Here is an 18,196-nt window from a genome sequence, read left to right on the forward strand (position 1 = left end):
CACTTTTTGCATTACGTCAAAATGTGTTGGTGTCATTGTGGCATTCTAGTCGGCCCCCTCATGATCGAACATTTTTGCATTACGTCGCATTGTAAATGACCTCACGATGCAGGGGAGCGTGGAAAGAAAAAAACCCAGCGCGTCAGGTGGCATTGTGCGGGGTTTCTTAATTTAGGTCACGACACCGCCGTGTGTTTATTATCTGCCTTAGGTTAAACGAAATTATCCTTAAAGATTCAGGGCGAAAGTGTGCTTTATTACACAATACACATGGTGGTACATCGAACTGTATTTCTTAAAGAAGTAACATTCATTTGCTGTGTAATACGCACAAATAAGTATTCCAGTTGCAGGTCCATAGATTACTGAATCTTAAGCAAGCAATCGAGTGATTGATATTGATTAAGACTGTACAGTTCCGACTACAGGGAATTAACCGTGCCATCGAGCCAAACCCTCCACGAGGTATTCACATTAGGTGAAGGCCTTGTCACCATAATTTGTGAAGTATACATACCGTAAACACTAGTTAATTGTAAAGGAATGGAAAACAGTACGTTTATCCGGGCTGACCTGTCTTAGAACAGCATTCTCCTGATTACTGCTTAAACATACCAGTTCCATGATGATTTTCGTAGCAAAACCCATTACAGTCCAATGTATTATGTACAATAGTTATCAAGATCGTGGCAGCTCTTGAACTGACGTCTTGTTGCTTCTCGTTGACGTTGTTTTAATTTATACATCGTCTGGTCATGGACGTACAATCATAATGTTGATACTACAATGCTTTTAAGTATTTTGTGTAAAAAAATACCTCATGTTCACAACTTTCCTCGATGTCAAGCCACGTTGAGTCAGCTATGACCTCTGATCCGGCCTCCGAGCCTCGCATTGAGAACGCCAGTAGGCGGACACTCGGTGACATTTCCGGTGTAACAGGGAAGTGGAACTGTGTGCGTGCGCCGCCCAGATTCCGAGTTTTCAGTTGTAACACAACCCGTCCTCTTGACACAACCTAAAAAGTTGAAAAACGATACCGATAAGTCCTACGTGTTATAATTCCTAATTTTGTTAATCGTGTTTCTTTAATCGCGATAAGAAAATTAATAGAATTGTGATAGACATTTCTACATTGACGTCAATGACAAAAAAGGAAGTTCTTACTTCCCATGATTATAGAAATGGTTTGGTGGCTTTTATTTAAAAGTCAAGTTCCTGTACATACCAGCAGGTTGATGATATTGAGGTCAACGGGGTCGGTGTTCGTTGTCTGTATTGTGATGTAGTCTCCAACGGCAGGAATATCGTTTTCGAAGTCCTGGAAATACATCATGTAAATAGTCAATAGCATAATAATATATATCCAAAAGGGAAACTCCAAGGTGTGCTCAGCAGCGTATTCAATCATATATGTAATCGGAGATGTATCGTGTGATACATTTTGCTGACTGATGACCGCTTTCCTTATGATGAATTGGTGGAGTGACAGGTGCGTGTGCGTGAGGTCCAAGGACTTGTTTAACCCACGACATTCATCGTCATTGGGCATTCTCCAAACACAATAATCTCATCCTTTTGATATCAGATATGTCGGCACGAGTCTCGAAACTGTGAAATCCCCGAAACTTGTCACTTAAAACCATTCGTCCTGATGTACATATACGAAATGCCAAAAGGGTAAAATTATGCTTATCATTTAAACTATGTCTCTAAACATTTCCCAATTATGTGACTAGTGACCACCGATGTGCTCAGAGTAAAATGTGCTGCTCGTCTGCTCCAGATATAAGCGGTGTATTCTAATTTTGACGCACGCGAAACCCCCGAGTTCGATTCCCCACATGGCTATAATGTGTAGCTCATTTCCGGCTGCTCCCACGGAGATATTGTCGGAATATTGGTAAAACCGGTGTAAAACCACACTCACTCACTCACTTTTGGCGCATCGATAACTGACTACGTCAAAATAGTGTTCCAAGATACTGTGGTAAGGTTTGATTGTGCCTATATCTCCCATGTGATATCTTTTCATATCAGTAACGCACATGCGAAACCATCAATGAACACTTTCCCCTCTTAAGTGTATTTCAAAATAACGTTTTCCAGCGAATTTAGTGAAAGCTAAGATGAGCCGTGATGTGTCGGGGTTATAGCGATCACTCACCCCTGCAGTTGGGTTGGCCTTCACCAACATGTAGGTGTCTGAAGGGGAGAAGTATGGGGACGCGCCGAAATGGGCCACAGTCTCAGACGCTCTTGCCAGACCTTTTGTCTTTGACTTCAGCTGAAATAGAACAGGGTGTGATTTATACCATGGAAACAGTGTATGTTTGTGATATTGTTACGAGTGTGTATTTTCTGTATGTTTTGTTATTTATTCAGTAATAATTATTATTGGATCAGAACATTTAGTGTTTTGAATGATAATTATGATGGGTCACATTTCGTTTAACAGATGGTCAGCACTTTTTTAGGATTCTGGTTTTCCGGAATTTATCTGTTCTTGGTTTTCTATGTGTTCACTTCAGGGAGACTTATTCTAGGGCATACTACAGCGTTGACGATTGTCGTATGTGCCCGAACTATCGGGAAATGACTGAGCACATATAACAAGAGTCATCAGAAGATGACATATCCCCCCGGCCCCCACATGATTGAAAGGACAAATCATCTCACAGTTACTTACTGTTTTTTTTTAAAACTAAGTTTGAATTGTTTCCATGGAATTCATGAAAATTATAAATACCATGTATCTGTAATCAGCCGAGTCACAATTTCAAGATCTGTCTCATATATCTGCCAAGATCTGTTGAAAGTTATGGAATGATGTTTGAGTTGTGCTCTGGGAACGGAGCCCATCCCTCCATTTTGAGACTAAGTCCGAAACGTTTCCATGGAAACCAAGACAATAATACATCACAAAAACCTTTAAAAACCAAAAGGCACCACTTTGGGGTCTGCCACACATATCTGCCAAGTTTTACTGACAGATATGAAGAAGTTTTGTAGTTCTGCTCTGGAAATGAAACACACCTCTCACTTTTGAGAGTAAGTCCAAAACGTTTCCATGGGAACCAAGAAAATAATAAATCACAAGATCATGTACATAGCAAAAAGCACCACTATAGGTTCTGATTGATATATCTACCAAGTTTTGCAGAAAAATACTGAATGGGTTTTGAGTTCTGCTCCAGAAACGAAGCCCATCCCTCCATTTCCATGGAAACCGAGAAAATAATAAATACAAAAAGCCTGTAAATAGCAAAAGGCAGCACTCTGGGGCCTGCGACACCTATCTGCCAAGTTTTACCAACAGATATGAAGAAGGTTTTGAGTTCTGCTCCGGAAACGAAACATGGAAATTGAGAAAACGCTAAATCACTAAAACCTGTAAATAGCAAAAGGCACCACTCTGGGGTATGCGACACCTATCTGCCAAGTTTTACCAACAGATATGAAGAAGGTTTTGAGTTCTGCTCCGGAAACGAAACATGGAAATTGAAAAAAGGCTAAATCACTAAAACCTGTAAAAAGCAAAAGGCACCACCTTAGGTTCCGATTGATATATCCACCAAGTATTGCAGAAAAATATTGAATGTTTTTTTAGTTCTGACCGGAAAACGAAGCCTCTGCCTTTATTTTGAGACTAAGTCCGAAACATTTCCATGGAAACCAAGAAATGAAAAATCACAAAAAGCCTGGAAATAGCAAAAGGCACCACTCTGGGGTCTGCCACACATATCTACTAGGTTTTACTGACATATATTTAAAAAAGGAGTTTGTGGTTCTGCTCCGGAAACGAAATACACCTCTCACGAGGCCAAAGCGTTTCCATGGAGACCAAGAAAATAATAAATGCCAAAAACCTGTAAATACCAAAAGGCACCACTACAGGTTCAGACTCATATATCTACCAAGTATTGCAGAAAAATATTGAATAGTTTTGAGGTCTGCTCTGGAAATGAAGCCCATCCCTCCATTTTGAGACTAAGTCCGAAACGTTTCCATGGAAACTAAGAAAATTTGAAATGTTCACCAAAATGTTCCATGGTAAAACAAAAAAAAATTATAAATGCCAAAAACCTGTAAATACCAAAAGGCACCACTACAGGTTCAGACTCATATATCTACCAAGTATTGCAGAAGAATATTGCATAGTTTTGAGGTCTGCTCTGGAAATGAAGCCCATCCCTCCATTTTGAGACTAAGTCCGAAACGTTTCCATGGAAACTAAGAAAATTTGAAATGTTCACCAAAATGTTCCATGGAAAAACAAAAAAAAATATAAATGCCAAAAATCTGTAAATAGCAAAAGGCACAACCATAGGCTGAGATTACTATATCTATCAAGTTTGGTCTAAAAATGTTGAACGGTTTCTGAGTTATGCTCCGGAAACAAAATGATTACAGACGGACGGACAGACGAGGTGTCGACTTTAACCCCCCGCGTTACATGCCGGGGCCATAAAAAGTCTGGTTGCCGTGTTGAGGGCGACACACATTCACATAACTGGAGGATATACGTACATCACTACCAACGCTTGATCATCAAAACCCGTCAACGCCTGAATCAACATTATCTGCTGTCAGACCGATCGCTGTGTTTACATTCTGCATAGTTGATAAAATCTCGTACTGAGACTTTGGTGAGTTTGATATATTATATCTTGTGACCCATTGCCTTAGATTTTGTCTCATTTGTATTGAATTTGTAATCAGCATTGTGACTATTGACTTGTGACTTTGTATACCTTGCTCCCGTTGCATAATAATACATAATTTGAACGTTTATGACTTGTTCTGGTTTGCTGGTTCACAAGGGATTTCTTACATCGTTTGTCACGGTAAATTCTTAACCGTAACAATATCTTCACTACTGAATCACTCAAAGTTTACGATCGGAATGCAAGCTTTAAAGACTCTTATGTGTTTCCAGTTAGTTTCACTTTTTTATCCAACGGATTGTAAATGAAGCTGAATTATCCAGCTGCCCAATAGACGATATTGTACGTGAAATATTGCAGTGCAGCAACCATTTGGATACACTTTTACATGGAGTGTGATCCTCACCATGAAGTGAATGTTCTTAGCGTCAGAGGGTAACCGGAAGTCAAGCGTCAGCCTTCCATTGTCATCTGTCTTGAAGTTTCGCCTCTCTCCTCCATTCCAGGGTATAAGCTGGATACTCTCCTCCCTCACGGCCGCCTCACCCTCCACAACCACAGTCAGCCCACGCGCAGGCTCTCCGTTAGCGCGGACTACATCCACCTGAATAATATGACACCTGTATGTGAGGACAATATGGCACCTGCATGTGACGACAATATGACTTTTGTATGTGAGGACAATATGACCCCTGCAGGTGATGACAATATTTCGCGGGTTCGTGTAAACATCCTTCCTCCACCACAAGCGAATGCATTTGTCTTATCTGCAGTGTAGTCTGCCTCAAGCATTCTTCACCCAGATCTAGCAAATCTTACTTCCTGTAATCTTGTTTCATCTAAGCTGATCACCAGCATTGATTATATTTGTCTGGGTACTCGCTTTTCACATGGCTGTAACGGGCTGTGGTTGACTTGTGGGTTGATGACGGCTAATGTAATAAGATGAGGAGAAAAGGAGATGGGAAAACGCTGTGTAAACAAATCTAAGATCACAGGTGGATATGAGTAAACAATTCAATACCCGACGCTATTCAAGAATTAAAAAAAGGTTCAAACCTGACTGAAAAATATAATACCTGTTCTGTACAACTAAACTGCTGACAAAACGAAGGGAAGTAAGACTTTGAATGCAGCTAACGCATCATACGATCACAATGAAATGACACACGATGCATGAACAACACGTGATGCTCGTGCACACAGAAGCTAAACTCATTAATGCAACTGAGGTGAACACCTCAATGAACAGACAAAATCGTGAAGAATGAATCTTGGGTACGAAACAGCACAGGGGATTGTAACGTTAAACCGCCATCAGGATATGTACTGACACAGACGTGGTCTACATGTAACGAGGTCAACACACCAAGTTCGTTTCGGGGCAAATTCAACAAGAGGCAGGGAACTCATTGGCTATAAGTAAAATGTGTCCTATCAGATCGCTGACTCTTTTCAGTGCGGGGTAGGTCAATGCCATGGTCGTCAATGGCGAAGGGGCATGACACAAACATGTTTGCTATGAATAAAAGTACGTAAACTCATTATGACGGTAAGGTGTGAGTGTCTCCAAAAGAGTGGCGATTAGCTCGCTGACAGGTGCCATCAATTCAACATGTTTTGGTACAAGTCGTTTGTGGATACTGTGAACTAAACAAGAAAATAGGTGACTTACCGCTACAAATTTGTTTGGCTGGGAATCGGGAAATCCTGTTTTTTCGAGCTTCCCAAGACCCTGATCCCCAAAGTACTACTTCGATTTTTGTACTGTATGTATCATATTGTAGGTACATCTATGGGCTTGAAATAGCTGTATGCCAGAGCGGCAATTCTTAACCATGATCGGTGCGGGGTCAGTTGTACCCAAGGGACCTCACACCCATCAACCTAACCCAGATTGGGTAGCTCATCAATCGGAATGGCGAGTAATACCATAGGCAACCATCCGGAGGTTAATCAAAAGTATGTCATCAATGTGTCGTGTATGTTTTGACCAACATGGCGAACACACCAAATATTGAACTTCAAACTCGAAATTGATTTTGTGGACATTTAGAGTATATTGTAATTGCATTATTCAATGTCATTTCATCAGTTCCCTTTGTTTTTGTCGGTAGTATATATATCTGATATTATCACACAGAACTTACTCTCAGTATATACGGAAGTCCTGGTTTAAAAAATCTACTGGATCTTGTAAATTTGAAAACATAAGCAGTTTCCGCAAAAACCACAGACTGGTCAATAGCGTGTTCCACTTTTCCAGAAGCCTCTTCTGTGACATCAGCTTCTAAATACAGCCTCCCTCCATTAGGAAACCACACACTCTCCACCGGAAGCTTCACCTGGTCCGTCTTCACGTGGAATTCCGCCATCCCCGTACTGTTCAGCTAGAAACAATCGGGGTTATTGTCAACATGAATGATCGTTTCCAAATACTTTCCACGTCATGCACACAGATCGCTAAGTCTACACAATCATGCCAGTTAAAAAAACCCAAACTATTATATCACGTGAAATTTTACCAAAATATTACGTTGTTTTCCCATAGGAAACACGTGCCCGTGCCAAACAAGTCCATATGTCACTGTCACGTGACCCTTGACTGGTCTCCCGAAAACGTATCTGCAATTGAGAACATTAGATGTTATTCACATCAACGATTTGTTAAGAAATGTGATCTTCACTGTAACATAGGTGTAGGACATTTAACTTCTCTCATTATTGTTTGCCTTAAAACTCTTAGTTTTTCATCTGTATGTTGATAGTCTAAGAACCTGATAGGAACCCGCTGAAATATTGCTTAAATATTGCTGAAAGAGGCGTAAAACTGAACTCATGTACCCATTCTACTACCGAAGGAAACGTGTCCTCTAGCACTTACATGGCGGTGTATCTATGTGTTGATGCCTACAGACACACGCTATGAAATCTCTGTCATCCGAACCTTACCACTTCCCCAAGATATTTGATAGATTTATGCTTCTGCATTCTTTCCCATTCTTTTACAGATCCCTTTATCAGATGAGGTGACAGTTCACCTGATGAAAGGATCTATAACGATCCCGGAGCGCTCCGAAGAATAAAGAACCCTCTTGAATTCGAACAACTTCGAAAAGTTGCGAAAAGAAATTACATACAAGGAATGTGTATGGGGTTGTTTTCATTGGCGTTGAAAATAAAGGAGGCGGCGATACGGAAATCATTTCCCAGTTTAGTCTAAGAGTAGAAGTTATTAACAGCCTCTTTCCCCTTTGCAGAAATCTTAACTTCACGATTGGGGCGTTGTGTTAGCATAGTGAGCGAAGGGTTAGCTCGTCACGCCGAAAATCCGGATTCGATCGTCCACATGGGTACTAATGTGATGCGTAAAACTAAACTCACTCACTCACTCACTCACTTAACTGCACAACAAGCATGACTTAAAACCTTACGTTGCTTCAAGTGTTGTGTTGAAGTGTTCCGTATCAGGGAGGATAACTCTATGTTGCGCAGTTACGTCAAACTTCACTGTGAAGGTCGGTAACACTAAAACAGAAGGTTCGAAGCCATTCATTCCTGAGTGTAGTGATGTCACATTTACACACATCACACCAGACTAAGAGTTTACGTGAAATAACTTCTTACCGTATTCTTTGACTTCAAAACGAACTTTGGACGAAGTTTTCAACTGAAACATACAAAACAAAGTTTCATTGTGTCTAATGTATTTATTTGTTTTACGTTCAACGTGCTCAATAAGGGAAATAAATCGACCCAAGCTTACATAACTCCTATTCCTCTTATCGGATATGACATCGTAGGCTCTGTCGGTCAATATTTGGTTTGAGGTAAAACAAAACATGTATGTAATTACAGTGTGCCACGGTCGATACGCACTGCCGGAAGTACCACGTGAACATTTGATTCCCTACCTGCGGCGATATTAGTTATGTAACTACCAGGTGGGACATATTCGTTGGAACAACATTTATATAAAAGTACAGCAATAATTGTAACCTCGGCATGGGCATTAGTCGCGCTGTGATTGCGCCGTCCATGACAACCTTTAACAAGAAAATCCAAATTGGAACAATAGGTAGTGTAATGTGAAATGTGGATGCTTTATCCACGTCATGCGCAGAGCGGCTGGGTGGCTGTTAATAAAGACTTCATTTAGTCTTGGACGCAGGGGATCGAACCACCGACTGTCCACTCTCCAAGTAGACACTCTGTCCTCTAGACTAAGAAGGTCGTATAGGCTAACGTTTATAATTAAAAAGCAACGTACCATGTTGTAGAACTTGGCCTCCACTGTCCAGTTCCCATACACAGGGTTGTCCGGAATCTTCAGCCTGTCCGTCACGAAGCTTTGGTTCCCCTCACTCACAGACCGACTGACCGCCACATTGTCCGGGTTCTAGGGGATAGTCATTGTGACGGTTGGATAAAAGACATGGTCCAGTGTAATGATTGACCACACCAGGCGCACAGCGAGGCAATGTTTTGTGTAAGCCTGATAGGCTGGAACGTTTACTATTTTGATTTTGAGGGCTTGCCCAACCGTTTTAACAACACTCATGTGTAAACCAGGGCTTTTTTCTATAATTTTACCTACGTCCCTGCACACATAAAGACCGTAAGCAAAGTTTTACAGGCTAACGTTTAATACTTCCTTAATTATAAAATGATTTTCCAACAACAGAAATATTTAACGCCAGGACGGTGATAGCACGATTTGTTTGGGGGTACATACATTTGCACAAGATATTCTCTAAAAGCAATGGATAGAAAACATTATTGGGATATATTTTAAAAGATATGTCACAGCAGGGTTGAGATGAAGCATTTGTAAGGGGTTCCATGTCGCGTTTAAGATTACTGAAACTATACTTATAGCTATGTAGTGCAGGCCCATATAGCCCCATGTGTTCCCGAATGAACACTGACTGGTTGACATTCACGTTGCCACCATGCTCGTCCTACCTTGATGTCGATCTGCACTGGCCAGTGGGAAGGAAGCTGCGCGTCATTGAGCGGAACCACTCTGACATTGACTGCAACAAGCAACTACACTCTACATACAACGTCCAAGTTGGTTTCTTTATAACATTGCGATATGATATAGCGGCAAATCCTTACCACTGTCATACGAACTCCCAACATAACACAGATTATACGAGACCGACTATGCTATAGGCATGTGCTTTTGAATCACTATGAAAATATTGACGAGCTCGTGTTTTAGCGATCTAGGTGAGCATAGTCTTTTCCACAGATGGCATGAAAGTCAGAATTAGACGAAAGAAATCGGACTGCCAAAAATCATATATTTTACTATTAGTCGTATGCTATCAATTAACAACTGGGATTAAGATGGTAAGTGTGTCAGTTATGTAAATTCGCGATATGTTATGGATCCAGGGGTGTCCGTTTAGCTAACGTCATCTTGTGTATGTGTGACACAACACTGGTCCGTCATCACCAGTGTAAGATGAAAGCACTACAGCACCACATTAACATCCCAAACATGCACTAGATCCAGTGATCTAGTGCTTGAGTTTGTCTCAACTAAGTCAGTGGTCTTCACCACCTGATCCCGTTGGTCGCCTCTTAAGACAAGCATGGGTTACTGAAGATCAATTCTGATCCGGATCATGCAGTAAATTATCAGACTGAAAGATCCTCGGCGTTTAATCAACACTTTACAAGATTCAATGGCGGTGGGTACTCACCGGTCTGTCCAGGGGTGTAGACAGGCTTGTCCGTCTGTATGAAGATGACACCCGGACTGTCATCCACCAGTACCGGCACCTCCTGTCTGAACGACAGCGCCAGGGACGAGCACTCCGCCACCAGAGACACATAGAAGGGGTCCAGCTTTGTCTGCGGCAGGGCTGACAATGGGAGGCGGATGGTGGCGTTGACGACGTCATCTGGTAGCCGTAAAACAATATAACTGCTTCACATGACGTCATCCAGTACACATAAAACGATATAACTACTTGACTTGACGTCATCCGGTACACATAAAACGATATAACTACTTGACTTGACGTCATCCAGTACACATAAAACGATATAACTATTTGACTTGACGTCATCCGGTACACATAAAACGATATAACTATTTGACTTGACGTCATCCGTTACACATAAACCGATATAACTACTTGACTTGACGTCATCCGGTACACATAAACCGATATAACTACTTGACTTGACGTCATCTAGTATATATCTGTAACGTAAGAACATGACGTCATGTAGTATATGTTTAACATACGTACCTGAGGTCATCTAGTATATATTTAACATACCCATCTGAGGTCATCTAGTATATCTCTAACGTAAGTACCTGTCGTCATCTAGTATATATTTAACATACCCATCTGAGGTCATCTAGTATATCTCTAACGTAAGTACCTGTCGTCATCTAGTATATATTTAACATACCCATCTGAGGTCATCTAGTATATCTCTAACGTAAGTACCTGTCGTCATCTAGTATATATTTAACATACCCATCTGAGGTCATCTAGTATATCTCTAACGTAAGTACCTGTCGTCATCTAGTATATATTTAACGTAGGTTCCGAGCATCATATCTGCTACATCTAGTATGTGTGAATAAGTTCATCGAGCAGAATTATATGTAGAGCAGCTAAAATCATCCAGTATGTCATTAGCACTTGACTTTATTTTGTTGTCTAGCGGTACAGTAGACGATATTTGATATGTATTAGTTTGCCTGTAAATACAGTCTGAACCAGACACACCGGTGGATTACAGTATGAACATCGATTCACGTATCTGGGATAAGATAACATTCCTCCGTCAATACAGTTAGCCTCACTCACTTGAACCCGTTATAGTCGCCCCTTTCTACAAGCACGGGATACTGCTGGTCAAATATAAGTCTTTACAGGTATTGCGATCATCTAGTTTTTGTGAAATAACATTAATATGTGTTGTAAATATTCTTTAATCATCTGGTATATTTGAAGCAGTTGTACGTGGCGTCATGAGTTGACGGAGTAAAAGTACAAGTTAACGACGCTTGTATGTTACGTTTTCTGATATTCTAAGAACACCATCTGCTATGTGTAGAGCAACATTTGTCCAAACGTCTACTGCACCTCTCCGACTAAAGTTTTAGTCATGAATATAGTACTTAGCACAAGACTGGCACTGCCCAAGCTATTTGTACATACCTGAGGGTACCGTGACCTCCTGTTCATAATGGACAACGGTACTTTTGGGAAAATCCAGCAACGAGAGCCGTATCGTCACCTCTTCTTGGACGCCGTACGTCGTCACGGTAACTACTTCATCTGTATCGACGTGGATGACGTTGGGGGCAACAATGAAGTAGACAGGACTGAAATGACAATAACCCCGAGGGCACTCCACGTTGAAAGAAATAATGTGTAATTCGTTAAGGGGGCGTGAAAACATATCCAGAGTAATTACATCTCCTCTCTCCTTAGGGGGTTCTCGTAAAACATATACCTTGTACCCCCTCTCTCTCCCTCCCTCTCTCTCTATGTCCCCACGGGGGTTTGCTTAGTGCACTGGTGGGTTCACATTATCAGAACTGCAATTATATATCCTTTGATAATAAAAAACTTGTGTTTTTACGACCTCTAAATATGAGAGCAAAACGCTTAAACTTGCAATAACAGCAACCTGTCGCCTTCAAGTGGCACTGGTAGTTACAGACATCATTTCAATCAACTCATTCCAAACGGAGTGAACATTTACACATGTACATACACATTTACAAACGATGTGCACATTTACACACTCAGCGACAATTTACGAACGGAGGTATTTAGCAATGCAACCACACAATTTCACACGGAATGCCACATTCATGCATATACAGGAAATATTTACGAACGGTACAAGTACATACACATTTACATATGCAGCGAGGCATTTACAAATACAACGTAGCTTTTTCAAACAGCGAACACATTTACAAAAAAACATAACCTTTTCAAACAGTGAACACGTTTACAAATACAACGTAACCTTTTCAAACAGTGAACACGTTTACAGATACAACGTAACCTTTTCAAACAGTGAACACGTTTACAAAAACAACGTAACCTTTTCAAACAGAGAACACATATACGAAAACAACGTAACCTTTTCAAACAGAGAACACGTTTACAAAAACATCGTAAGCTTTTGAAACAGAGAACACATTTACAAATACACGAAACCGAGGGAGCTATTTTGCAACAGAACGACACATTTTCAATCGGAATAACACAGTTCCAAAGCAGCGACACATATATAAAAAGAGACATATCCAAACTGAGGGACTCAGTGTTTATCAAATGTACCGATGTTCAAAAACGGATGGACACATTTACCTACGGAAGGACACATTTACAAATGGACAGACAATAGTGACGATACACTTAGGAGTCGTGAAAAAAACTTCTCACGCACTGGGCTCACGCCGTGCGAGTCGTGCTATCTCTATCGTAGATACTACTGGAAGGAAGGAAGAGTTCAGTCATCCCTCCTTCCTTCAGGCGTGTGTGCATCGTGACACCATCTCTCGTGACCTACTTGTCATACAAGGGGCATTCTTTACTGGGGTCAATATATTCAACAAACATGTTTCGCCTATCGAATTATTGAAACATTTTACCAGAGTTGTAACTTAAAATGCACGCTACATATATGTACACGCAAGGTTATTTCTCTAGTCGACGGGCAATTTTACTTTTGTTAACACTTATCAATATCTTGACATGGATGCAGAAGGTTATCCTGCAATTAAATGTGTTATAAGACATCAGAGTTTGGTTCTAGAATAAAGAATGTGGCCCACTATTATTTGAAATGCAGTAGACCAGGTTTTCATATTGTACAACAGCCATTGAGGAATCTGATATAACATATCAGGTGGTAATGGAATAAACCAAACATTTCTGTAACAGACTAGGTGATGATGTAATGTACCATGTGTTGAGACATCGATGTGGTACACCAAGTATTCACGTAGTAGACCAGGCATTGAGGTGTCAATGTAATAGACCAGGTATTGGGTTGTCGATGTAATAAAACAGGTATTGGTGTATCGATGTAACAGACCAGGTATTGGGGTATCGTTGTAACAGACTAGGTATTGGGGTATCGTTGTAACAGACTAGGTATTGGGGTATCGTTGTAATAGACCAGGCATTGAGGTGTCAATGTAATAGACCATGTATTGGGTTGTCGATGTAATAAAACAGGTATTGGTGTATCGATGTAACAGACCAGGTATTGGGGTATCGTTGTAACAGACCAGGTACTGGTGTGTCGTTGTAGTAGACCAGGCATTGAGGTTTCGATGTAATAGACCAGGCATTGAGGTTTCGATGTAATAGACCAGGTACTGGTGTGTCGATGTAATAAAACAGGTATTGGTGTATCGATGTAACAGACCAGGCATTGAGGTGTCAATGTAATAGACCAGGTACTGGGTTGTCGATGTAATAAAACAGGTATTGGTGTATCGATGTAACAGCCCAGGTATTGGGGTATCGTTGTAACAGACTAGGTATTGGGGTATCGTTGTAGTAGACCAGGCATTGAGGTTTCGATGTAATAGACCAGGCATTGAGGTTTCGATGTAATAGACCAGGTACTGGTGTGTCGATGTAATAAAACAGGTATTGGTGTATCGATGTAACAGACCAGGCATTGAGGTGTCAATGTAATAGACCAGGTACTGGGTTGTCGATGTAATAAAACAGGTATTGGTGTATCGATGTAACAGCCCAGGTATTGGGGTATCGTTGTAACAGACTAGGTATTGGGGTATCGTTGTAGTAGACCAGGCATTGAGGTGTCAATGTAATAGACCAGATATTGGGTTGTCGATGTAATAGAACAGGTATTGGTGTGTCGGTGTAACAGGCCAGGTATTGGTGTGTCGGTGTAACAGGCCAGGTATTGGTGTGTCGGTGTAACAGGCCAGGTATTGGTGTGTCGGTGTAATAGGCCAATGTATTGAAGCGTCGCACGTTTTATCATGAAGTAATGGAATTTCTATCAATGAAGATTCAATAACGTTTGTGTCTCCGTCTCAAGCTGTTTCAGTCCCAGTCATGCACATAATCCATAATTAAGAAAAGGCAGATCATATGTAAAGCTTTCTTTGCAACAATTACACATAGACAACAGTGTTTACAATTCACCCAAAAGATAGTCTTATCTCCTGCTATTTGGGGAACTAAATTACCCTATATATAACCTGTATATCATGTAGCATGTCTAGCCAATGATCAAGGTCGTGCAGCTGTATGGTAATCGTGAATGGACATAGTTTTTTTTTCACGTGTTTCTTTTCACACGAGGGCCCCGCAGCCTCTGCGTACGTAATAAGACCTTGTCTGGCCCTATATACACAATTACATGAAAACACGCCCACAGATGACCCTTACCCTATTTCATACAATCACAAAACAGTACTAACCTCGTGTCCTCGGCTGCCACTAAACTCCACACAAGAAACCCAAGGCTGAGAAAATGGCGGACCATGTTGATATTCACAGACGTGCACATGGGATGGCGTCCTATTAAGTTTACGACAGAATCACAAAATGTATACAAAGTGTTATCGCCATGTGGGATAGATCCCGGCGTAGAAATATCGTTGAACTTTGGCGAGAGGTCGAGAAATATGAGTGCTCGTGTCTGAGGGGAAACGCGTGGTGTAAGTCATACTGATGGGGTTGGGACGTGCCCCGTTCTCACAGTCGTCGCGGGGACATCTGTTGCGCAAGAGTGAAGTGTTGGGGTGGGGGAGGGGGCTATTCAGGAAACAAAGTTTAAAGGAATACGTCAATTGCGTTGGTTTGTCCTTCAGATTATGTGGATATTACATCGACTAATGAGTGTTCTACTAACAACAGTCTTCACACCGTCTTTAGCACTGTATGATGGCGTACCTCTTTGCAATGTCATACTTATGCCAGACTATGACAGAATGTGCTTGGAACTAAATGTATCTTTATAGAACATGTTCCGAATGAATATGTACGTACAAACACAAAACTAGGCAGAGTATGTTTGTTAACATGACAATGAAACATGGAACATGTATATACTTTTCTTTAACCATAAGTACACATACCATTTGCACACCTTGCATGCCGAGATATCAAACTTACATCAGCAGATGCGGTAACCAAACATCAAATAGTTGTTCATCACACTACACACTGATCAGTAAATAAACAAATTCCAAAATAGCATTGTTCACAAAAGTCTATAATTTCTTGGAACCATATCTACACTTTCCTGTCTGACGTAAGACCTAAGAAATTGAGGAGGCTATGTCATGTTGCATGACAGTTGACTGTTCCAAATGCACACAGTCAGTCATGTGAAATATTCTAATTGTATTTTGGGCATTAAAAAGAAAACATTCTAGTCCTGTCCAAATAAACGTATGAACATATATGCGAATGGAATCGAATGTGGATATGATGAAAAGGCAAGCAGTACAAAGGCTGGTGCATGTGTTTATTACATTGCTAGATACGTTTACCATGACTTGTTCTGTAGAACGTGCAGGAGACTGAGGTGTTCCCCGTGGCGCTGTAAGGCGAGACCGCCGATGCCAACCAGTCCGTGATTAGACACGAGTGACACCTGATATATGATATGTTAACCCTTGTGGGGTCACCGTGACCTTTTACCCTTTCAGTGTGGTGATATTTATAACATTGATGCAATGCTTCCTGGACTCAATTGTGGACTAGCAGTGTATAGTCACATCTGACGCAACAACAAAGAAATGCCGGAAGGATTAAGTAGAGTAAGAGTTTTAGAATGAAGTCAGCATGTAGATCTGTTCAGCACTCGAACAGTGCCAGAAAACGTTGGAGACTCTGAAGTGTGGTGTCGATAATGACAGCAATAAATACTGTGGTATTGATCTACTATCTTCTTTGAGTGGCACTTTAGACGTTGGGAAGTTCAAAACAGTGATGGGCGTTTTGGAAAGCAGATTCGTGTAATGACGAAACAATCTGTATTCAACCACCGCACTCACTAAATAGCAAATTGCTTTACCTGGAGTGCATCAATGTTAACTACGTAATACATGTCAGCAAGTGCTCCACACAATGACAGCGCAATGAGTGTCAAATAGATCTGTCGGAGATTTCGTGTTTTCAGATTTTCTAGCTTTATGGTGAATGTCATGAACTTACATGTACATAATAAGTGAGTTTAGTTTTACGACGCTTTACAATATTCCAGTAATATCAGGGCAGGGGACACCAGAAATGGGCTCCACACACTGCACCTAAGTGGAGAATCTCGGGTTTTCGGCGTGAAGACCTAACCCTTTAACCACAAGGCTATCCCACCGCCGCTACATAAATGTTTCCAACATATGGTACTGGTAATACAATTGCAAGAAGAACAATAGTTTCCGTCGTCCTTGCCTTGTTGCAGTTAAAGCAAACGAGCAGGACCCCAGGTACAACATTTAATCTTCTAGAAAGTATGTAAAAATCCATAAAATAACTAAGTTCGCATTTACAATCCCTGTGGGGATGGAGTTTAAGGTGTTTATTGCTGTTGTAACTGTTACTTCTTGTGACAGTTTCCGTTTCCAAATCTGCAGCTTCTGTTTACTGCAATATCCCGTTTCCTGTTTCGTGCATCATACGACATTACAAACCAGCTGGGTGAGTTCACTTAGTGTCAAGGACAAATAATTGCTTTGAGATAAGGTGATGTCTTCATTTCTACATACTTTCATCGTGCGAAGTACGTTTTGGTCTACATCCGGAATTAAGGAGAATATCTCCTTCAGAAACTATGCCTTACTAAACAAATTCTACGTAGATATAATCATTGTTCGGGTAGAGAGTCGAAAATGTTTGACACCTCTGAAGGGCCATATTGTCGTGTTCTTGCATCTTTGAAAATATTAAAATGACAACATATTTCATGAAATGAATTTTTTCACATTTCGCTTTAGTAAGGGCGACAACGGGACGATATTTCGATCATGAATTTGTTGCACGAAGAACTACTATAGGTTATATATACAGCAAAGTGTAATGAGGTGTGGCTCAGTGTGGCGTGGCGTGGCGTGGCGTGGCGTGGCGTGGCGTGGCGTGGCGTGGCGTGGCGTGGCGTGGCGTGGCGTGGCGTGGCGTGGCGTGGCGTGGCGTGATATAGTACGGTATCATCTTTGACTCTTTGCTCTGAATAGGTAAAACATACAATGTCACACACACCTCATCTGGCCATGGTAACCCTAGGGAATCCTGCTTTACATAGTGCCTGAGATACCTATATATACCTCACAAGACTATACAACTGACTGGATAATCATGTACAGTTGCATTGTTGATTGTGTGCCGTCGGAGATCGACCTCGAGGGATAGACTAATACTGTCAATCACTGGAGTGTCTGGTCAAGGCCATGTGTGAAAACCTCCTTTATGTTCCTAGGGGTATTGCTAAGTGCACCGTTACACAACGACCATAGAAATTTCACATTAGCTGTCTCAGGAGTG

The 18,196-nt window shown here is 41.2% G+C and overlaps 1 protein-coding gene across 1 annotated transcript in view; it reads right to left on the reverse strand.

Moving 5' to 3' along the window:
• Nucleotides 1-15,301, reverse strand: part of LOC137273160 (complement C3-like) — a 34,698-nt gene extending 19,397 nt beyond the window's left edge. The window contains exons 1-13 of the mRNA XM_067805647.1: nucleotides 15,130-15,301; nucleotides 11,861-12,027; nucleotides 10,382-10,582; nucleotides 9,633-9,703; nucleotides 8,938-9,066; nucleotides 8,295-8,337; nucleotides 8,102-8,195; nucleotides 7,193-7,292; nucleotides 6,818-7,057; nucleotides 5,074-5,271; nucleotides 2,168-2,287; nucleotides 1,229-1,321; nucleotides 818-1,018 (exon numbers count right to left, since the gene is read on the reverse strand). Coding sequence (XP_067661748.1) covers nucleotides 818-1,018; nucleotides 1,229-1,321; nucleotides 2,168-2,287; nucleotides 5,074-5,271; nucleotides 6,818-7,057; nucleotides 7,193-7,292; nucleotides 8,102-8,195; nucleotides 8,295-8,337; nucleotides 8,938-9,066; nucleotides 9,633-9,703; nucleotides 10,382-10,582; nucleotides 11,861-12,027; nucleotides 15,130-15,218 — 1,746 coding nt within the window. The 5' untranslated portion in view covers nucleotides 15,219-15,301. The remainder of the gene's footprint in view (nucleotides 1-817; nucleotides 1,019-1,228; nucleotides 1,322-2,167; nucleotides 2,288-5,073; nucleotides 5,272-6,817; nucleotides 7,058-7,192; nucleotides 7,293-8,101; nucleotides 8,196-8,294; nucleotides 8,338-8,937; nucleotides 9,067-9,632; nucleotides 9,704-10,381; nucleotides 10,583-11,860; nucleotides 12,028-15,129) is intronic.
• Nucleotides 15,302-18,196: the final 2,895 nt, after the last annotated feature.

This window comes from Haliotis asinina, chromosome 2 (genome assembly GCF_037392515.1).
Source record: "Haliotis asinina isolate JCU_RB_2024 chromosome 2, JCU_Hal_asi_v2, whole genome shotgun sequence".
Classification (NCBI taxonomy): domain Eukaryota; kingdom Metazoa; phylum Mollusca; class Gastropoda; order Lepetellida; family Haliotidae; genus Haliotis; species Haliotis asinina.